At 35.2% G+C, this 24675-nt stretch overlaps 1 protein-coding gene across 2 annotated transcripts in view; it reads right to left on the reverse strand.

Moving 5' to 3' along the window:
* EIPR1 (EARP complex and GARP complex interacting protein 1) overlaps nucleotides 1-24675 on the reverse strand; it is a 202336-nt gene that overhangs the window by 66637 nt on the left and 111024 nt on the right. For both annotated transcript variants that reach the window (XM_027840228.1, XM_027840229.1), the window contains one exon: nucleotides 1573-1729. In XM_027840228.1, coding sequence (XP_027696029.1) covers nucleotides 1573-1729 — 157 coding nt within the window. The remainder of the gene's footprint in view (nucleotides 1-1572; nucleotides 1730-24675) is intronic.

Genomic DNA, 24675 nt, shown 5'->3' on the forward strand with positions numbered 1-24675 from the left:
ATAGATAGATAGATAGATAGATAGATAGATAGATAGATAGATAGATAGATAGATAGATAGATAGATAGATAGATTTTTAAATGTAATGCCCCAAACCTTCCCAGTTTGAATTTGTTTAATTCCATCTGTGGATGCTACCAAAATGTTACATCTTTAAGTGCAGTGAGTCTTTGATGAAGTGGTGGCTTTTGAGAGAGATATTAATCAAAGGCACATAAACCCCAGGGGAAGGGATTATGATTGTTTTTATGTCTAAGGATACTGCTTATTATTTTTAATCTTCTCTAAGATGAAAAGTCACTCAAAGTATAGTAACTTTCCATTGGAGGATTAGCCACCAAAAATTTGTAATCCCATGTTAGTTCCCCTTTGTTAATTACCAGGTTTCTGATCTGTCTCTCCAACCACTGGTGGGTGAGCACCTCAGGAATTATAAACTAATTTTCATATTCTTTGTATACTGAACTTCCTCAGCAAATATAAGTAAATGACCCAAAAGCAACAAAACAATGAAAAAGTAAAACTACTACAAAATAAAACAAATTGCATTTCAAAGCCACATGTAAATTACCATTGGATTTAGTCACTGCTTTGGAAAATCCCCAGGAAAAGGTCCACTTCACCATGCTGATATTTGAAAGTTTATTATGAAAATATGATTATACACAAAAGGGAATATGATCAATTTTTTTAAACTCTATATACAAAAAGGACCATTGTTTTTATGTTTTTGAATACAAATCCACACTACAGTCTCTCTCTTACCTCTCCCCAATATGAGGCCCATTAATTACTTAGGATCTGCCTATCTGATTCTGAGATCATGTGTAATTCTATAGTCTAAAAAGGATTTCCAGCTCTTCCCTCATTCCTATGTATTTTTGTTGCTAGTACTTACCAGATATTAGGTAATAACTGCTCTAAGGTGGTGGATTGGGTGTTGTGACTATGGTAAAATCCTATGCTGTAGATCTACAAAGCAACTGGCTAGTAAATGTACAACGAATTACTTCCATTTCAAACATCAGATGGGAGAGATAAATGTGACTACAAAGGCATGGAGTATTTGTGAGACATGCTATATAAATATACATTTATCTGTATACAAATATGTATGTATATGTACATACATACATACACATAGAATTCCATATTGGATAAAAAATTATGAACTTTAACCTGAAACAAAAAATTAAAATTTTATGCCTAAAATATCTGAAATAAAAGGTATTTATGAAGCTAAAGAGAAATATAAAAATGATGTACTATTCAATGACTGACTTTTTTTATTAAGTCAAGTAGCCATGTGCAACACTGATTTTTATATGAAAGTAAAAAAGCACAGAAGGACAGGAGACACACTGTTCAGCTGTGCATGTGGCAGGGCTACACATAAATGTTTCTAATAGACAAAACATTTGGGACCAAAAAAATCAATTTGTACCTTTTTTTGAAAAAAAGAATAGTTTTTAAGTGTGTAATATAGCTTCTGCAATATAAATCTGTACAAACTAAGAGCTCTGGTCTATCCTTCAGGCTTGTTCTGAGTATATAAAATATGCAGAATCCTACCAGGCCATGTTGCCATGGGCTGTGTTGTCAAGGTGACAGAGTAGCTCCAGGGTCTGAGTGGTGCTTGATGAATCATCAGGGGATTCGTGACTGCCTGATTCCAATTCCTTCGGCATCCTCCACACAGCCGCACATGTCACGACTTTACTGTCTGAAGCTAAGCAAAAGAGGATAATGTCAACAGAGCATGGTACCTGGCACACATTCAGTATACAATGCATCAACATTTACACAAATCCAGAAGCAGCTCACATCTGCACTTTAAAATATTTAAAATTTCATAATAAGTGGCATGCAGCAACAGAGAACAGAGAGAGACACACATCTTAAGTCAGAAATCAGTTCACTGCACAACTCATGATCAGCATGCATTTAAGTCACTTTCCTTGTTTTAAAAACCAACATTTTACTACAGATGAAAATTTAATTTCCTCAAAATCGATTTTCTTCTCCTCTTCCTAGGCAATTCTTCAAATAAAGGGGAAAACAAAAGTCTGAAAACACCATCATAAAGTGTTTAGGTACTACTACTAAGGCTAAGTCCAACTTCTGAAAACATGCTTTTTTCAGTAGTTTTATTAGTTTTATTTATTTAATTAATTAATTAAACTAGTAGCATATGTGGAATAGCTGTCACTGTAATTCACCATTTTTAAAAATCCATATTATTTTGATAAAATTCTGTTTGTAATTCTGAAAGCAAAATTCTGAAAAGTATTTGCATTCATTAGAATTTCATCAGAAAACAATCACGTATGAATGAAAAGCATTACATCTACCAACACTGATGGCAGAAAATAAAAGTTTTATGTCACTGGAAGACTAAGTAACAACTTCACAAATAAAACTGAAAATTTTGGACAAAGAACTCATTAAAACCCCAAAAGAAGAACATTTTAAAAGGACAAGTATTCATTTTCTAGTTTCAAAAAGCTGTCTCGACTTTTCACTTTTGAAATGTAATTATCTAATTTCAACTAACTAACCAACCAACCAACCAACCAACCAACCAAGTGATGTTTAACTATTTGAAAAGCACTGTGCCATGAATTATGAAGTATAGAACATTACACATTTCTTGACTTCAAGAAACCATACCTATCTATCTAATAACACAGTAGCACTAAGTTCTAAAGCTATTTGGTAAGTACACACCTAATTAAATCTTACATAGTAGTGATGACAGAATAGATGCTTAGGAATAGCAATAGCAACTTGTGACTTTCTGATACTAATGTTCCCATTTTAACTCAGAAAACAGGTTACCATGACTTCTGTCTATATCAGAAATAGAGTTTGGTCATTTGTGAATTTCAATTAGACAACTTTGATTGCAGGTGTGTCTGCTAACTCAAAGAGATTTGACTAAGGCAGAAAAAAAAGTGTCACAGTAACTGAGAAAGAGATTGGCTTATTATGAAATGCCCAAAAACAAAGCAAATACATAAAACATTATTTCCCCAAAAAAGCAGAGCTTATACTCTATCTTAATTAAAGGTCAAATTATAAACTTCCAATCTGAAAAGTAATAGAACACTGTGAGAACTGAATTGTGGTTGTCACCCCAAATGAGTAAGAACTCACACCAGAATGCAAAACAACAGAGAGCATTGGGTAGAAACTTTTAGAAAAAAAAAATAGCTTTCATATGAGAGAAATCACAGGTGGCCAGGTACTGTTCCCAAGTGCAAATAAAGTTTATAGTAATACTTGGTAGCTAACGTTTATATATTGCTTTAAGGCTTATAAAGGGTTTGACATAGATTAACTTGTTTAATCCCCTGTTTGGTAGGTGATACTATTTTAATTTTAAATATGAGGAAACTGAGAGTGACAGAGGTCAAGAGACTTGCCCAGGGTCATACAATTAGTGCATTATTCAAGGCAGAATTTAACCCAGCTCTTCCTGACTCCACATCCAGTACTCTCTCCACCAGGTCACCTAGCTGCTGAGATAAATATTGAACCAAATTCTTACACCGTACACATTATTACCTAGAAGAATTTGGCTCACTAGTCAGTTATTCATATACATCATTTATATACACACATATAAACACATATATATGCACACATATCTGTGTCTTCATCAACCTCTCTAGCCCCTCTGACTTTGCTTTTCAATCAGGTCAAAATGCTACTAAGTTACCTTTTTAACCCACTAATTACTATCATTTCTTCAAAGAAGTCATCCTGCTATCCAACCTAAACAACCTCCTTTGGATTCCAAGTCCAACTCTCTATGTATCCTGGCCATATGACGTCTCTCACCTGGCACTACCCTCCTACTCACTTCGGCTCTAGTCAGGAATCCAAACTATTCTTTTCATTTGTTTCTCCCATTCCCAACCTTAAGCAACCAACATATCCCTATGTTAACAATTACATTCCACTTCAGAGCAGTCAATCTAATGCCCTCCACTCCCTTTGAGGATTACTGTCAATTATACTTCTTCATAAATTGAAAGAGAGAAATGGAGATTGCCTTGAAATAACCAAATAACCTCAACCTCCCAAACTAAAAATGCAAAGAAAATAAGTCCATTACAAAAAATAATCTACATGCAGCATTGGATCGTAAATAACTTGAAACCAGTGACTATGCTTTCCATGAATAAGTGAGCCAAAAAAAATTTTTTAATAAGCACTTACTACGTGCCAAGCATTATGTTAAGGTCATGAGTACAAATACAAAAATGAGAAACTTCCTGCTACTGAGGAGCTCATACTCTAATTGGGGGAGACAACAGATCCAGGTAGGGTGTGGAAGGCAAGGGGTCCTTAGGATATAGCAGCAAGGTAGATGGTAACGTGTACATGTCCAGATTGTTTAATGGCAGGGCAGATATTAAGGCCTAGTATTCCTCCATCTTACTTGAACGACTGTGTTGATGACTGTTCATTACGTTATGTGTGGCACATTCACCCCACAGCCAGGAGAAAAAGGGGGAAAGGGACTTTGGCAGGAAGGCTAGGGGGAAGGGGAGATTCCTGTATGCTCTGGGAATGGGGCTGTGGTAGTAGGGGAAGGGCTATTCAGCTTGGCCCTTGGCAATAATGACTCTGAGGTTTTGAACCCAAGTAACTATAAGGATGGTGGTGCACTTAATAGAAAAACTGTGAAGCACCAAACTAAAGTGCTATATTATATAAATAATAAAGAAAGAACACACTTAAAATTATCAATAATCTCCTGAAATTAAAACAATTCTGATCGAACACCTTTAGAACAGGAGTTCTTAACCTTTTTTGTATCTTGGACCTATGATATTTGGTCTGGTAAAACCTATAGACTCCTTTTCAGAATAAAGTTTTTAATAAATGCATCAAGTAAAATCACAAAGGAAACCATTTATCCTGAAATATAGTAAATATATTTGTCAAAAAAAATTTCAAAACAAGTTCATGGACCTCAAGTTAAGAACTACTGCTTTAGAGGTATACACTACACGCATATATATACATACATAGATATGTATGTAATACATACTTATTACATATTCCTATTTGTCCATCTGGATATATATAAAGTGAACATGATTAATTTAACCCACTGTTTTGTAGGGCCAATGGACCCAGGCTGTCATTATGTGTAAGCTTCCAGTATGGCTTTTCTTGGGGGGTTCAGAAGGGAAAAGGAACAGTAGGGGCACAGTAGGGACCTCCCCTGTCTTCCTACCTCCAACCTCACTGATTAAATGTTCACATAATCTCAATAACAACCCAGAGTCCCCATATTTTTGGAAGTTGTGGCCAGAGCTCCTGGAATTTAAAAGTAAGCTGTAATAAGTAGGATGAAAATGTTTTATGATGGTTTTGGTCTTCCATGGCACCCATAACTATATTTAATCTTTGAATTTTCATAACAATTTTGGCATAAAGTCCTTGAAATCTTATGACACCTTACCCCTCAAACCTACCAGAAGCAATGTTGAAGTAAAAGACCTGGACTCAAGCCCCTACTCTAATATTTACTGAATGTATGATCTGGGTACATTATGTTTATTTCTCTGAACCTCAACTTCGTCATTTGTAAAATGGAAATAATGTTTGAGCTACCTATCCTATAAGATATTTGTGAGGCAAATGCTGGTAAATGCGATATTAGTATTATTAGTATTATTAGTATTATTAGTATTATTATTGCGAGGTTGAAGTGACCCTGACTGGACACTCTGGGAAATCCTCCAGTTACTAATAGACATGCATTAGTGAGTTAAAATGAGTTCCTAATGCTGCAAACATCAAATCAAATTTGTAATCTTGTTCAATTTGCCACATCTTAAGTAAACTTAATAAAACAGGGGATAAAAAAACATATATGAGTATACAATTTGTTCAGATTCCATAAAAGCTCCTTTTAAGAAGTTACTTGACCTTTGCTTGTCAAATTTCTAAAGTCCCTGAATAAAAATTGAAAAGACAAAAGAAACTCTGATTAGATCTGCTCCTCATTAGTAGACAGAAAATTATAAATAACCTTGATATTAACCACATCACCCATTTACTGTATGTTCAGCATATACCTTTGATATTAGTGATCCAAAAAATCCCTATGGCTATAAAAGCTGTTGAGAAAGTAGTAAGTATTCCATAGGTTCAAGGAGTTAAGGCAGCTATTTTCAGAAACTCACCAAATATTCAGTAACAGATGAAAGTCAATGCAAACAAATAACAAATAAAGAATAATGAAATGAGCATGCATGCAACTAAGTTTTATCAATAAACATTTATTAAGCACCTACTATGTGCCAGGCACTACACACACACACACACACACACACACACACACACACAGAGCAAGCTATATAAAGGATAAATAAAAAATAATTAATAGAGGGAAGGGACTGGAATTAAGAGCCAATGGGGAAAGAAATTTTGGAAGGTGGAATTCGTGCTGGAACTTAAAGGAAGCCAGGGACATCAATAGTTGGAGTAGAGGAAGGAGAGCATTCCAGGTATGAGGAGATAGACAAAAAAAAATGCCTAGAGCTGAGAGATGGAATGTCTTGTTAGGGGAACAGCCAGGAGGCCAATGTCACTGGATCAAAAAGTACACATTAAGGAGTAAGATGTATGAAGACTGGAAAGATAGGAGGGGCCAAGGTCATGAAAGGTTTTAAATGGCAAACAGAGCACCTGGTATTTGTTCCTGGAGGCAGCAGGAAGTCACTGGAGTTTAATGAGTAGGGGAGGTGATGTTAGACTTTTGTCTTAGGAAAATCACTTTACTGCCTGAATGAAGGACAGATTTACTACAGAATGAAGGAGAGAGACTTGAAAGAAGGCAAGCCCACTGGCAGTCTAAGAAGTCTGAGGATTCTCATTTTAGTACAAATATCTGAATGAAAACTCACATAGAACAGTTATCAAACAAGTTATGGAATTTTTTTTTAGGCTATGTTAAGAAGGAAGAAAACTACGTTTGTTGAATGTCTGTATAAATATGAACATTATATCTGACAAAAGCTATCGAACGAACAAGTAAATTCCTTCCTTTTTGTACAAATTTTCAGAAAAAAAAAGTTTCCAGTGACACAGAGCATTCAGACTCGAGAAGAGAATACTTCTCTCTACATTTGATGAATCATACATAGTCATACATTAAGAAGCAATGTTGGTCAATAAATTGAATATCAACAAGGAAAACACACAGATAAGCATTGGTAGGTCTGGTTTTGAGTTGTGGCTTTCCAAGTAGTTAGTTGTATGAACTTGGACAAGTGACTTTATTTCATTGTGTCTGTTTCCTCATCTCTAAAGTAAGGTATTTGGACTCAATTTCTAAGATCACCTCCAGTCCTAAGAGTTTATCATTCTAAGATAGACACTTGTCACAAATCAGTTAATTCACTAAATAAAATACAAACAATGTTTGGGTAAAGAAGGGAGTGAACAGAAGCCAATGGCCCCACTAATGCCAAGGGATATTCAAAACAATTCAATAAATACTTATTAAGTACTTACTACATGCAGAATACACCTAGGGAAGATACAAAGTTTCACAAGACAAATTGTTATGGAGCTTATAATCTACCAAAAAAGGAAAAGAAAACACACAGACAACCATAAAACACAAAAATATGAGATCAATTTGTTAGAAAGTTGCAAAACAAGTGGTGAATGAGGTCCAAAAGTGGAAGTTTTCCACAAGGGCATTGGGAAAGACTTCATGGAGTAAGTAGCATTTTATTAAGGCTTTAAAGCAGGAGGTTTTAACCCTTTTTGCATCATGGACAACTTTGGCAATCTGATGAAAATTATGAACCCACTTCTTTTTTAGAATAATTTTTTCAATCACATAAAACAAAATATATAGTATTACAAAGGAAACACATTATACTGAAAGAATTGTTGAGTTGTCTTTTCAGTCGTGTCTGACTCTTCATGACCCCATTTGGGGTTTTCTTAGTAAAGACACTGAAATGTTTGCCAAATCCTTCTCTAGCTCATTTTACAGATAAAGAATTGAAGTAAACAGGGTTAAATGACTTTCCCAGGGTCACACACCTAATAAGTGTCTGAGGCCAGATTTGAACTCTGGAAGATGAATCTTCCAGATTCCAGGCCCAGCACCCTATACACTGTGCCTCCTAGCTGCCCATTGAAAGGACTATCAAAAGATTTTAAAATGAGTTCATGAAGCCCAGCTTAAGAACTTCTACTTTAAAGGACACAAGGAATATAAGGACAAAGTATGAAAAGGTTGAGCCAAGGCAGAGAAATAAGAAAACATAGGATGTGTTTAAGGGAAAGGAGCTGGAGACTGGACCGGATGAAATAAGATGTGAGGCTAGAAAGGCAAGGTCATACCAGACTGTGAAGAGCCTTAAGCATCTTACAGCACAAACTTTGCTCAGCAGTCACTGAAGATTTTAGAATAGAGGAGTAACATGATCAGATTTATGCATGAGGGTAAGGGCTAGAAACAAAACAAAGAATAAATTAGGGGAGCAGGACAAGGAAGGAAGAAGTTGGAGGAAAGAAGACTGATTAGAAGGCAAATGCAATTGTCCGGGTGGATGGTGAGGATGGTCTGCTGTATGATGATAACAGTGGGAATAGAGAGGAAGGGGAGGATATGAGAGACGTTCTGTACGTAGAATTGACAGAACTTGGTGGAAGGAAACAAGCCTTTATTAAGTATCTACTATGTGCCTCTACTGGCCTGAAGCTTAATATCAAAAAAACTTAGATTATGGCAAGTGGGCCCATCACTTCCTTGCAAATAGAGGGAGAAAAAAATGGAAGCACGGTCAGATTTTATATTCTTGGGCTCAAAGATCACTGCAAACAGTGACTGCTTCCATGAAACTAAAAGATGCTTGCTCCTTGGAAGGAAACCTACAGCAAATCTGGACAGCATAGGTGATGGACAGAGCTCCATATAGTCAAAGTTATGGTTTTTCCAGTAGTAATGTATGGCTATGAGAGTTGGACTATAAGGAAAGCTGAAGTGCTGCAGAATAGACATTTTGGAACTGTGGTACTGGAGAAGACTTTTAAGAGCCTCTTGGACAGCAAAGAGATCATATCAGTTAATACTTAAAGAAATTAATTCAGGCTCTTCTTTGGAAGGACAAATACTGAGGTTGAGGCTTAAATATCTTGGTCACAATGAAAATATAGGATTCATTGGGAAAGACCGTGATATTGGGGAAAGATTGAAAAAAAGAGAAGGGGACAACAGATGATGAGATGGACAGATAATGTCATGGAAGCAATGTACATAAGCTTGGACAGACTTTGGGAGATAGGGAGGATAGAAGGGCCTGGCATGCTATGATCGATGAGGTCAGGAAGAGTAGGACACTATTGAACAACAACAACAAAGGCTTTCAAATTGTGATGATGGGGGGAGGAAGGGAGAAAGTTGGAAATCAGAGGGCTTTCAGGATATAAGAATGAAGATAAGAAAGTCTTGAAGACAAGAAAGTATGGATTACACTCATAAGATTATTAAATAGTCTATTTCATCTTGGAGGTAGAATACAGCAAGGGAAGGCACATGAAATTAGGGCAAAAGAATAGACTAGAGTTGCAGAGTAACTGTCATGCTAAAGACACTAATGTACTGGATAAGAGGAGCCAATTGAAGTTTTTGAAAAATGGAATGACGTGAGCTGAACTACGCATTAAATCATGTTAAGTGACTTGCCCGAGGTACACAGCTAGTATGTGTCAAATCTGGATGTTTCTGACCCCAAAGCCTGGCTGTTTACCCACTACGCCATGCTGCCTCTCTTACAGGTATTATTACCCCTATTTTACCAATAACAAAACTAAAGCTCTGAAAGGCTAAGGTGACTAGTCCATGATCAGGCAGAATTTCAGCCCATGTGTCTACATGCTAAGTCCACTTCTTTACATGCTATACAATACTGCCAGGTAGACTTCTGACAGAAAAACTGGTGAAAAAGTTATTTTAATAATCCAGAAGAGTATGCCATACTACATAACTAGTTGGCACAATGGATAGAGCGCTGGTCCTAGAGTCAGAAAGACCTGAGTTCAAACCCAGCCTCAGAAACTCACTAATTGTGTGACCCTGGGTAAATCACTTAACCTTTGTGTGCCTCAGTTTCCTCAACTGCAAAATGTGGCTAATAACAGCACCTACTTCTCAGGAATGTTGAAAGACTAAATGAGTTATTTGTAAAGCATCTGGCACATAGGTGCTGTAGAAATGTTTATTTCCTTCCCATGTAATTCTTTAAGGCTTATTAAGTACTGAACACACATTAGCTCATTTGAGCCTCGCACCAACCTGTGTATGTACTAGGAGTATTATGATCCTTATTTTAGACATAAGGAAGCCGAAGGTGAAAGACAGATGTGACTTTCTCAGGGTTAAGTGTCAGATATGGAATTCAAACTCAGGCCATGCTTCAAGTCCTCCAGTGCTTTTTCCACTACATGTCACTGGCTATTTTAGTCTAATGATTAGGACACTGAAAGAATTTTAAAATATCACCAATCAGGAGCAGAGATTAGATACTTTTGATGTGTGTGACTAACTGCTAAAGATTAAATATCGAAGTCAAGAAAATAAGACTAACGACACTGCAAAATTCTGCAGCAGTATACCACAAAATGAGAGGTTATCTTTTTTTCTACTCAGGGTATAAGAATTCTTGTTTCACTATTTAAATTGGTATGCATTTAAATCTTCTGACTAAATGTCCCTCAATTTTAGCCAGATAATATTACAAGTTCTCTGAGGCCAGGATCCTGGCTCCTACCCTACCCTTCATCCACAGAAGCAGTAGAGGAGAAAGAATACTGGTTTTAAGAGACAGATGCATTGGGTTCCTTTCCATCTTCTGCCAATTAATTGTACAACTGCAGCCATCTCCAGTCGTCCTGATCTATATCTTACCACTGGACCCAGATGTCTGTAGAGGAGAGAGTGAGGCTGTTGACTTTGCACAGTCCTGCCCAATTTAAATCCAATTCACTTGCTAATCATGGCATCACCTTCCCAATTTCATAGTCCTCTTCAAGAATGAAGGACAAACAATTGTATAAACTCACAGGAGTTATTTAACCTCTCTGAGCTTTGATTTCCTCATTTGTTTTATAAACCGTAAGTTTAAAGAAGGCAGGGACCTTGTCCAACCTAAACTTCATATCTTTCTGGACCCTAGTACACAGCAGACACTGAATAAATGTTTAGTTGAATATAGTGCCTGGCACATAGTTGGCACTTAATAAATATTTATTGATTGATCCATTGAATTCTATAATATGGTACTGTACAGTAGAAAAGCTTTGGACTAGTAATTGGAAGACCAACTTTTAAGTTTCTACTCTAGCAATAACTAGCTACATGGCCTTGGGAAAGTTTTTTCACATATATAAATCCAAATTTTCTTGTCAGTAAAATCTGTAAATTGTAAAATTGTTATTGTTCAATCATTCAGTCATGCCTGAAACTTCATGATCCCGTGGACTACAGCACACCAATACTGTCCAGGAGGTTTTCTTGGCAAGGATACTAGAGTGGTTTACCATTTACTTCTCCAGCAGATTAAGGCAAACAGACACTAAAGCGACTTGCCCAGGGTCACATAGCTAATAAGTGTCTGAGGCCAGATTTGAACACAGGTCTTCCTGACTTCTGGCCCAGTGCTCTATCCACTGAGTGGATTAGTTCACCTAAAGGCCTCTCTTAGTTTCAACATTGTATGATTCTAAGCATAATATAATATCTAACATGATCATTCATTTCATACATCTTAAGTCAATTTAACCTGACAAAAGAAAGTCATCAAATCCCTATGATTTTGAAGGTGGAAGGGTTTTAGAAACCATTGCGTCCATCACACTTACCCAGTTTATAGACAGGGAAACTGAGGATCAGAGAAGTTATCTGAGTCGATGGCAGAGGTTGGACTAGAACCAAGCTCTTCTGATTCCAAATCCAAGAATATGAAGTATAAATCACTAAGTTTTGAACTTAAGTTCAAAGTGGATACTGCTACTTATTTATTATCTATAATATAATTGCAAAAAGAAAATAAGATAAAAAGATAAGGGAAGTAAAATTAATAGAAGCAGCCTTTAGGCTGCAAGAGTTACCCATAAAGACTACCGCTCTGGGTTATTAGTCAAAAGATACAGTGGAATTCAAAGGAGATTAGAACCTTTTATGAACATGAATAACATCTACAGTAGATGTTATTCTACAACTAAAGAAGCAATCCTCCTGCTTTGGGGTATAATCTGATCACTAGCTGTAGTAGGTGAAATACTTCTGTATATTAAAAATCTAATGGTTATTTTTGGAGAGTCCAGGCACTTACAAGAATCAGACACAGGCCATAGAATCTAAGCACAATGGCGTCTGATTAGGTGGGATCTGATCTACAACAGCAGTGAATGAATGAATACAGACATGTCTCATTTTAAGCAGTAGGCACAGGCTTAAAGAGTAAAATTATTTTTTTCCTCTAAATCAAATCATTTTCAAAATTCCCTAAGAGAAGCTTCAATTTGAAAGAATCCAATTGCAAAAGCTTTAGTAAAGCAAAAGATCCTTTCGCTACATTTGCGGCATTTGAGCTGGGCCTTGAAAGATCTATACGATATAAAGACGCAGACAGGTATTAGAGGGAGAGATGGGGTGGAGAAGGTGAAGAGAAAGAGGTACATTTCAGGCACAGCCAAAGGTACAGAAGTAGGAAGGCACAGGATATCTGGGAAGGAGTAGTACAAATTGGCTTAAGTAGGAGATAAAGTTGGAAAGGTAGATGGGCAGAAAAACTCAGAAGGCCTTAAAAATCCTTCACTTGATCATACCTTTAAGCTATTGTACTACTATTTCTCTTCTTTTTATATGCCCAGATTCTACAAAAAATGTTAGCCTCCATTTGAAGTTTAACAGCTTAAAGACCTCTTAACTGCCAAATCTAATGGTCTTTTCTCAATTTTCATTTTTCCAGACTCCTTGGCAGCAAGCATATAGTACCTGCAGGTTTATCCCTTATCTTTCCTTTTCTCTTCTCCCTCTTGGTGATCTCTTATGTTTATCCTTACATAGAAAATATGCAGATGTAAATAACCAGTGTCTCTCTAGATATTCAGTCCAATATTTCTAACTGCTGGTAAACATCACAACCTCAACATATACAAAACAGAAGTCATTAACTTTCCCTCCAAACCCACCCCTCTTCCTTCTCTCAAAGTCACCACACTTCTTCTAGTCACCTTGATTGACTACCTTGGAATCATCCTCAACTGCCCCCTCACCTCACATAGCCTATCAGTTGTCAAGTCTTATCAATTCTGTCTCCAAAATATCTCCCATAGCCATCCATCCTACTCACATGGCCAGCACCCTAGTTCAGGCCCTACCACCTTTCTCCCAGACTACTGCAATGGCCTAATTAATCTTTTTGCTTCATCTCCCCCTTCTCTAATCTATCCTATAGTCATCCATCAAAGTTCTATTTCTGAAACACAGAGTTGACCATGACATTCTCTACTCAATAAAACTCCAGGATCAGATAAAAACTCCTCTTTGACACGTAAAGCCATTGACAATCTGGCCCCAACCTACCTTAGTCTTATTATGTGTTACTCCCGTTCACATACTTCTAAATCCAAAGAAATTGACCTTCTTGCTGTTCCTTACATATGACATTCTATCTCCCATTTCCATACTTTACATAGACAATCCCCAATGTATAGACCTATATGTACAAAAATATTTATAGCTACAATTGTAACAAAGAACTTAAAACAAAGTAGGCACCCAACAATTTGGGAATGAGGCTGAACAAAACTTCATTCCACATAAACAAATGGAATGTTATTGAGTTATAAGAAAAGATAAATATGAAGAATTTAATGAAGCTTTGGAAGGCCTGTATGAACTTATGCAAAGAAAATGCAGATACATGTATCCCCCCGTAGTACAATGTAAGCTCCTCAAGGGCAGGAATTACTCTGATCTTTGTCTTTTTATCCCCAGTAGCCACAGTATCCCACAATACCCCAGTACACATTGCTTTGAACATGCCAGATACTAAAAGTTTCTTAATCTGAATTTAATTGACCTGAGCTGAACTGTGAAGAAAGATTCTCATTTTGACAGGCAAAAAAATAAAGATTCCAGGCAAAGGGAGTAGTTTGTATGAATGAAAGGAGGTATCAAAGGGAGTGTTGAAAAATAGCTGGTGATCTAGTTTCGTTAGAATAAATATAAGTATAATGACAACTATTGATACTTATGTGGTACTTCAAAGTTTACAAAGCACTTTACATACATTGTCAGACTTGAACTTCACATCAATCCTCTAAGATAGGTACTACATATATTATTAACCATATCTACAGAGAAGAAACTAAGGCGGATAGGTTAAGTGACTTGCTGCTTATCATAAAGCTAGTAAGTATGAGATGGGATTTGAACTCAGGTCTTCCTGACTCTAGGGCTCTATATGAAGTCAGCCTGAAAGGCTAGGTTGGAAAAGAATTACTAAAGTGAATATGATCTTTGATTCAGAAAAAAAGAAATGAGCATCAATAAAAATATTCTTAATGTACTCAGAAGAAAGAAAAAAGTTCATTGAGGACACAAACAGAACAATTTTATTGCTACCTTATTAAAATCAATGTATATATTTTTTTAAAATTGTACTATTAGAAGTTCATGATTTCATTTGTAAACATCTTTTATGTTCTTTGTATACTGAAATGTTGATAAGTTCATAATAAAATAGAACATATTTATAATAAATATTAATAAATGTATTCATAATAAAATGATATATTTATAACAAAAATATTTTAAAAAGGAAAGTTAGGTTGAAGACAGATCATGAAAAGCTTTAAAGGATAGTCTTTTTTTTTTAATAAAGGAAGACTATGAAGTCATTTATTGAGCACCATTTGCCAGTATTTATAATAAAGTAAAAAAAAGTTTACAGAGGCAAAACATTCCAATGACTTCATTATTGCTTTTGCCTGACTCTTGTAGTGCTAAGTAACCTAAATGCTAAAAAATCTAGTCCTACATATTTGGGATGGGATAAAGAGATAAATAAGGAAAAACATACATACCAATAGTAAAGAAAAGGATATAAAACATTGGTGGGTTTACCTATTTATGTTTATAGTTATGAAAATAGCATTCCCAAATGCCTGCACCTACAGGAGAATATTAAAGTTTAAGCAAATAAGAATGTGACTACATTATAAAGATTGAACCCTTTATTAGTAAAATAAGATGGGACCTCCCTCTCACTTTTCAAAGCTGAAAGTCTAAATTTTTTCTCTTTGAAAATCAAAGTCATTCAATTTTTGGCTTCAGGTAAACATTCAAGCAAGTTCTGGGAGTACCTGCCCATGTTTCCAAACTAGGATTGAAATTTTTCAAAAGAGGGCAAGATCAGTAAGCAAGCTCTAGGATTTTTCAGGATTCTGTTAGCATAGCTATTTCTTTTCACAAGTACTGACACAAAGGAGTTGTTTTTAACCCCTGAAAATATGTCTATTAGATTATAGTCAATAAGACTTTGTAGAAAATGTCTGGTTGAGTTTTTTTAAAATCTCTTTTACAGAAATTTCAAGTTGTTTTCACATTTTGCATCAATTTGGAGACACCTTTGAATCTACAGGGAAGATGCTCATCACCACCTTAAATGAGCCTGGGCAGATTTCAAAGAGTTCTTCATTCCTCACGACCATAAACACTCAAGCAGAGTTTTAAAAGACCTAAAAATCATTGTTTCGTTCAAAAGCAATTAGTACTTGGAAATCTTAAACCAGAAAATTTTCTGTAGCTTAGGGGGAATAGGTTCCAAGATTCTCTAAAACTGAGTAGTAATGGGAAATGGCTGTAACTTTTAAATGGATTTACATCTAATTGTAAAATAAAGCTTTTGTTAATAAATTGAGTCTTCAGTGAATATCAAAATTCTACATGGACACAAAATTCTCTCAGACTGGCAACCTTAAGCATACGAGGGCTAAACATTTGGATAGAAGACATTCATCATTAGATTGTGACCTCCTCAAGGGCAGAGACTGTCTTTTGCCTTTCGTTGTACCCTTAGAGATTATCACAGTGCCTTACATATAGTAGGCACTTAATAAATGTTTACTGGCTGACAGACTGACTAATCAGTATTTATAAGTGTTTCTCTACTGTGTAGAAAGTTGATAATGTCCTCTTCTATGTTAAATTAAGCAAACGCAAAAATCTTGTTTTTATTTGTTCGATTACAGTGATGTTTATTAAAAAAAAAATACAAACAAAACCAAAACAAATACCTACTTTAAAAACCTAACAAACTTAACTCTTATTAGAATAGAGATGATTTCTCAAACTTCTAATAAATCAAAGACTGGAATCATTAGCCAGAATGTATAATAATCACATGTGTATGTATACTTACATATGCATATATACAATATACATGCTGTCCCAAAGTTTTAGTGTAATTTAAAGCTTTACTAGCTGAACTAAGACTTTGAGGGCACCCTGTATATATCATATTCAGAATGTTTCATAATTATATGTGTTATATATAATTATATGTGAAGTTATATATAGGACTATAATTGTATTGTTTCATATATGAATGTATGATACATGTATACATGTACATATGTATGTATATAGAACCAAATCTATATCTATATGTGAAATATCATAAAAATGTCACATTTCTTTCTTTTGTGAGTACCAATTTGACCTCATTGGAATCTTTCCACTTCATCAGAAACATGAGTACCCAATGTTGTCTATACCACCAATTATTCTCTCTGGATCTAATGGAATGTCTCTTGGTTTGTCAGCAGACTCTATTTTTCCTTTGACTTACTATAATGACTCACTGTTGGATAAAGATTTTCTTTTGGATTCATGTTTTTATTTATCAGTCTTTTAAGAATTAAAAAATGCTTCAAGTAACTCTAGAAAAACCATCCCTCCCCCACCCCACCCCAGATATTCATGTACTGTCAGCATCTGTAATTACTTTCTATCTTAAATTTTTTTTTTCATCTTTCCCAATCATGATTTTTGGCCTAGCCCTTTTATAACCACAAACTCGTCTGACTCTGCTTCCCCTAACTTTTTTATATTTATGCCATTCTGATTTCTTTCCCACCTTGTTCTGCCTTGCACCAAAGCTGGGAACAATTCTGCATTCCCCTTTATGCAACCTTGGCTAGCTGCTTAAATAACAGTATAAGGGATTTCTTTATTTTTTTTAATTCAATTTTCTTTTATTTTCAGTTCCAAATTCTCTCCCTCTCTCTTCCCCCTCTCACATACATTGAGAAGGCAAGAAAAGCAAAATTAATTACAAATATGTATAGTCATGCAAAACATATTTCCACATTAGCCTTATTTAAAAAAAAAAAAGAAAAGAAAATGCTTCAATCTGCACTCTCAGTACATTAGTTCTCTCTCTAGAAATAGGTAGCATGTTTCAACATGAACATTTTGAAATTATGGTGGATCATTGTATTGATCAGTTATATTGCTGTTACTGTAAAAATCATTATCCTGGTTCTATTCACTTCCCTTTGCATCAGTTCATATAAATCTTCCTAGGTTTCTATGAAACCATTTCCTTCATCATTTCTTATAGCATCATATTTATATACCATAACTTGTTCATCCATTTCCCAATTGATGAGCATTCCCTCTGTTTCCAATTCTTTGCCACCACAAAAAGAGCTGGTATAAATATTTTAACATATATTTCTGTTATATTTCATATAATATATTTCTCTTTTTTTTATCTCTTTGGAGCATAGCTTCAGAAATTTGTATTGTATGCTATTTGTAACAGGGTGCCACTGAATATTTTTGAGTCAAAAAGTGACAGAGTCAGACCTAAGCTTTTCTAAGATAATTTTGGACACTAGATAGAAGACAAATTGAAGGTGAGAGGGACTTGAAGCAAGACAACCAATTAAAATGATCTTACACTAATAGTCTAGATGAGAGGTGATGAGTTAAGCAAGGGCAGTGGTTATGTGAAAAGAGAGAATGAGACAGATATTAGATGTGCAGTGAAGGTAGAGCAGATGTGGCTAGGCAATTTACTGGAAAGAGTTTGAATAGTTAAGAGGAAATATGGAGTTTGAAGTTTTAATGGGACATACAGATGGAGATGTCTGATAGATAGAAATGTTAGTTTGTCATACAGAAGAGAGTAAGAGAGGTAGATTTGGGAATCATCCACATGGAGATGACAATTTTAATAATGAAATTAGGAGAACCATGAGAGAAAAGACAGGAAAAAAAAAGACAGAGCTATGGAGAATAAGGGTGGGAGGAGGAAGAGAAACTAGAAAAAGACATTAAAGAAGAAATTATTTGAGAGAAGAAACTAGTAAAGTAGAAAGAACACTATCTAGAATCTGAGACTCTAGAACTGAGTTTTATCTTTGTCACTTATTATTAGTTAATGTAACTGAATAAATCACAAATTCTCTGTGACTCAATTTTCTCATCTGTCAAATGGGGCTAATAAGGTTACTGTAAGAAAGTGCTTAATTAATCTTAAAGTAGCTAAATGTAACCTATTGGTATTAGTGGACTGTTGTAAGTATCAAGCAATATAACATACGTAAAAACATTCTATAAACTATAAATGACATACAAATGCTAGCTTGAGAAGAAAATCTGGAAAAGACACTATGGAGACGATAATAGGAAGCTGATAAGTAATATATAAAAACCCCACTGGGCAGCAATAACCTAGCTAGGTTTATGAAGCAAAAAATCTATCAAGGACAAAATTAGTAGGGTTTTATTACTTTCTCAACAGAACCTAGGAGCTTAGAAATGACAGGATGTCAAAGGAAAGGCAACATGATATAGCAGATAAAGGACTGGGCTTGGAATTAGAAAGATAAGGACTCAAATCTCAGCTCAGAAACTAGCTGTGTGACCCTGGATAAGTCACTAAACTTCTCTAGACCACAGTAGTAAAATGTAAGAAGACTGCAAAAGTAAGAAGGGGCCAGGTTATTATGAGCTTTAAAAGCCCAACAGAGGATTTTATATTTGATCCTGGAGGTAATAAGGAACCAACGGAGTTTACTGAATAGGAGAATAAGGGTGACATGGTCAGATCTACACTTTAGGAAGATCAATTTGGCAGTACAGTGGAGGATGGACTGGAATAGTGAAAGACGTGAGATGGGCAAACCCACCAACAAGCTATTGCAATACTCTAGGCATGAGGTGATGAAGGCCTGCACCAACCAGTTTGCTGGCAATGTTGGAGGAGAGAAGTAGGCATATACAAGAGATTTTAGTAGTTTGAAATGGTAGAACCTAGCAACTGACCAGATATGGGGTGGTAGAGTGAGAACAAGATGACACTCAAGTTAAAGCCTAAGAGACTGGGAGGATGGTGGTACCCTCAATAGTAATAAGGAAGTTAGGAAGCAAAGGAAGATTGGGCAGAAAGATAATGAGTTCAGTTTTGGACCTGTTGAATTTAGGATGTCTAAATATTTCCAAATATATGAATAATAGAAAGCACATCATTGAAATGGTTGACCACTGATCCCAGAAAAATAGAACAGGGGTGATAAACTAAGGAACTGGGAAAATAAGTAGGAGTTGAAGGGCCAAGATTTATGAGACCAGAGAACATGGCATTTTGGCCCCTATCTTTATAACTCTCTCTAGTGCTCAGCAGATAATGGATACTTAATAAGGGGCTGATGGATCAGAAGTGAATTCAGGAAAAGTAAGAGACTCCAAGATGTGGAAGAACAGAAGATCTTAGAGGTACACAGTACAGAGTGATGCCAGCTAGGATAGAGCTAAGCTTATTACGATTAATTTAAGTGGAAAGGAGACAGAAAGTCACTGTGAGGTCAATGTACCAGAAGGATTGTCAACATAGATATGAAAGACAAAGGGTGATAGAGGCAGATGTAAAAAACTAATCTAGGTGCTAAAATCATCAAGAAAAGAGGGAGATTGCTCTGGAAATCAACAAACTGAAACAAGGAAGAGAATAGTTTATTCATTATATTACAAATGATACAAATATTCTATACGACAAATATGTATATTATATATATAACATAAATATATGTTCACAATTATAAACCTCAGAAATCAAGACAATGAATGAATGAATGAATGAGAAAGCATTTATGAATCCCTTATTACATGCCAATCACTGTGCTAAGCACTGGGGTGACAAACAAGAAAAAAAAACAGACATGTTTTACTGTCAAGAAGCTTTAATTGGGGGAAGTGAACACATAAAATAAAGTTCAGCTGCAAAGTAGATGGAAAGACCAAAAAAGGCTTATAAAAGTGAATCAGCAGACCAGGCCAAGAGGTCCTCAGGTTACATGAGTGGGTCAGGATATGGCCAGATGACCTAGGGAGGCTGCAACAGGGCAAATAGTAAGAGCTGATGGTACTTCAACTCACTGGAATGAATGCAGTTGTTGACTTCTATCTCATCCAAGCTGTGTGAACAGTCAAGCAGCCCAAGCAAAAGAAGGAGGGCAAAGTGGAATCTGGTAGTGGGTCTTCTCAACATCCTAGATGAGTTCTGGCAGAGGCCCAAATGTAAGGGAGTTTAGTACATTGAGTTTAAGAAAAGAGGTCAGTATATAATCTCTTTTATAATGATTTCCATCCAGAATAGTTAAATTTAAAAAAAAAAAAAAGTTTTGTGCCTAAAAGCTAAAATTCCTAGGAAAAATGTACTTAGTTACAACAGTAATTCCCTGATGTCAGATAAATGAGGTAACAGGTTTTCTAAAACTGGTACATACTTATACCACAATCTGCCTTAGAAAGGCAGCATAACAGTAAATTACAGACTATTTACTTAAATTACCTGGGCTTTATTTTCCTCATCTACAAAGCAGAAAGATGGAAGGCTGATATCTTTCATGTATTCTGTCCATCATTCTGACAGAAAATTATCATCTTATATGACCTAAGGCAAGCCCTAAACAACCATTTAGATTTTAATAACTTCATTTTATCTTTGTGTACCACAAAATAAAAGTGGAGGGGAAATTTTTATGAACAATTTTTATTATAGATATTCAATGGACAAAATACAAAATATGAAAGCTATGATTCATTCAACAAACATTTATTGAACCATCATGAACTTATTCTTATAATTGGTGTCATTAGAGAAAATACAAAAATAACTAAGACACTGTCCATCCCCTCAGAAAATTTACAGTGTGATAATAATAGCAACAATAATAACATTCATATAACACCTAAAGGTTTAGTAAAAAAAAATTACAACTTGTGATAGTGCAAGCGCAAATCTAATTATTTCCACTTTAGCAATGAGGAAAATGAGGTCAAATAAGTTGTGATTTGCTCACCATTAGAACCAGTATTTGAACTCAGGTTTCCTAGGGCCAAATTCAATGTTTATTACATTATGTATGGAGAAAAACAACAACTTTACAACAAAAAATTTAACATGACAAATGCACAAGAGGTACAAAGGGTGCTATAAGAATTCATAGGAAAGAAAAAACACTTCTGGTTGCAGTGGGGGTGGGGAGAAAGAGAGGAAGCCTCAAGGTGCCATTTGAGGCTGAAGTACAGAATAGGACTTCAATAGGTAAAGATGCCAGAGGAATAAGTTTATAATCTTCAAGGATTCAAGCAAGGACGGGCAAAGAACTTCAGAAATATAATAAAATTAATTTTATGCACAGGAATTATGAGTCTGGAAACTTGTTTTACATCTTCTGCTTGGCATCCTTTAGACCATTAAGATTCTACATACCATTTTTCAGATTCAAGACCAATCTAGGGCAAATACATGAGATTGAAAAGAAAAGCAAGAGCTGAATGCTGGGTGGTCTTGCATATGTAGAGAAAGCTTTCAAACTTGGCAAAAAAAAAAAAAAGGCAGGAGAAACAAGAAAACAGAAATGCAGTTATTTGTCTGTAGCATTCAGATCATTAGTTTGTTGGGGTTTTTTTCAACCTGATAATTTTGGATGCAAAAACAAGTTTGCAGTAAACAGAGTTGACCAAGGAATGAAAAAACCTTGAATGTGGACAAAGTTATTATAGGGAGATGTTTGGATGAATCATACCTCATGTTCTGCCTGCAGAAGGCTGGATCTAGTGTTGATTCAATCTACATGTATGCACGTGTTGGGGGGAGAAAGGAGAGAGGGAAAGGTTGACCACTAAAGTACAAAGTTGCCCCTGATCCAGAGGACTCTCGGTTACTCCTTCCTAAAGGGTTAAGACTCAAAGCTAAACCCAAGAGATGAACTTGGGGTAGGTTCTGGTATGGCAGTGATTTGAAACTTCCTGTCTCTAAGTTCAGTATTCTTTCTATATCATGCAGTCTAAAGTTACTTTTATTTTACATGACTCCTAGAAAAATGAAGTGTTTTGCTGTAATACTACAGACAAAAAATTTGTTACACTATATATATGTATATATATATATGTATATGTATATATTCTAGAATCTCTCCAAATTAGCCGGCTTGTTGTCCTTTGCCCATGACATTTTATACCCCATGCCTATGCTAAAGCTGAACCCTATTTTGGAATGCAATCTCTTCTCAACTCTGCCCCCTAAAACATCTAATTTCCTTTGAGGGTCAGCAGCTTAGGTGCCACCTACTATGAGGCCTTTCCCTGTCCCTCAGCAGCTAATACACACACATACACACACGTGCACAGTTTCCTCCCCCCCCCCAAATAGAATGCACGCACCTTGAGGGCATGGACCATTTGATTTTGTCTTTATATCTTCAAGGCCTGGCAAAATACCTGGTTGACTTGGTTTATCCAGGCACTTTATGAGTGTTGATCAAATGCTATTTGAGAAAAGAAATAATACCACAAGCAGATATTGTAAACGAAGAGTGTGATTTGGAAACTTTGGGGAATAGGTTGCTCTAAACTGCCAATAGCTACAACCATATAGTTTTTACTGAAATCTCTTTTAAACATAATATACAAGTATACCCTTCATAATGTTGCCTCAAACATCATTGAAAAATAACACAATTAATAAATTACCAAATTCCAGATTAACATCAACATCTTTAATTTGTCATCATCTGTCCTTTAGTGGATAGCTCAACTCAACCCTCCAGGGTTTCCTAGCACCCTCACCCTGTGTTTTTGCAGTGCTCAGCCCTCCTCAATCCTAAACCATAAGATACACAACCCTATTTCCTCCTTTCCTCACAATGTTCCACTGAAGAATACATTTCCCCTCTAATATAATTTTACTTGTTTTGCTTTCCTGAAACTAATTAAGTATATCATTATATTATTAAACAGTAAATAATAATGGCCCTAACATTTAAGTAGTTCTTTCCTCATAATAATCCTGCAAAGATACGTAGAGGTACACTTATTCCCACTTTACACATTATGAAACCGAGGTTCAAGAAGAATTGACTTGTACAAGGTCACACACACAGTGTTTTAACCAGGAGTGATTGAACCTGAGTCAGAAAACTCTAAAACCACTACTTTTCTACCATCTGTATACTTTCATACCTCTCTAAATAGGATTCACTGAACAAAATCTTCTTTTATTATCATACAAACAAGAATAACATTCATATAACACTTTACAGTTTGCAAAGCATATTACACATATTATTTTATCTGTTCCTCATGACAAATTGTATATGAAATATTCTTGATAAGAAACACACTTGAAATATGACAATTCACGAGGAGTTGATATGAGAATAAGAAGCAAAATTTATTATTATGCTTTGGACAAACTGAAAAAAAGGAAAGTGCACATCTCAGGTAAAGCAACAAAAAAAAAAGAAATGATGACAAAAGAGACATAGAGAAGGTACAATATGATTCAATGCAACATATAGTTTGAAATAATATCAATACATAATATAAATGCACTGAATGCCATAGTATCTAAGTGATGAAAGGAAAGGCAAACCAGATTTAAGGACTTCAATGAGACCCTTTCAGATATAGATAAATCTAAGAAAAAGATAAACAAGATGTTAACTTGAATGACATTTTAGAAATGTTAGATGTGATAGATTTGTGGCAATTACTAGATGAAAACTGAAATATTTCTACCTGTGCATGGAATATTTACAAAAACTGACTATGTGCAAGAGCAAAATAAACATAAACTGATACAAAAAAGCAAAAATATTATATACAGCCTTTACTAACTACAATTCAATAAAAGTTATAGTTAACTAAAGACACTTGAAAAAAGAATTCAAATTTAAATGAAGATCAGATGTAAGTATAAGAAACATGTGAGTCAAAGAACAAATCACAGAAACAATAGAATTTCATAAGATAAAATGACAAGACAACATGCCAAAACTTTTGAGATGTAACCAAGGCAGTCTTTATAGTAATATTTATCTCCTTAAATGTTTTTATCAACAACAAAAAAGAAAAAACAAACAGATGCAACTAAGAAAACTAAAAAAGTAACAAATCAAAAAAACAAATAAAATATAAAAATTCTGAAAATCAAAGCTATTACAAAATTTGAATTTTAAAAGTTAGTAAATAAAAACAAAGATACAAAGTTTTTTAAACTAATAAAACAGATGGTTTACAAATCCTACTTTTTTAGAGTCAAAAAG

This window comes from Vombatus ursinus, unplaced genomic scaffold (assembly GCF_900497805.2).
Source record: "Vombatus ursinus unplaced genomic scaffold, bare-nosed wombat genome assembly UNPS02014841.1, whole genome shotgun sequence".
In the NCBI taxonomy this organism is placed as follows: Eukaryota; Metazoa; Chordata; class Mammalia; order Diprotodontia; family Vombatidae; genus Vombatus; species Vombatus ursinus.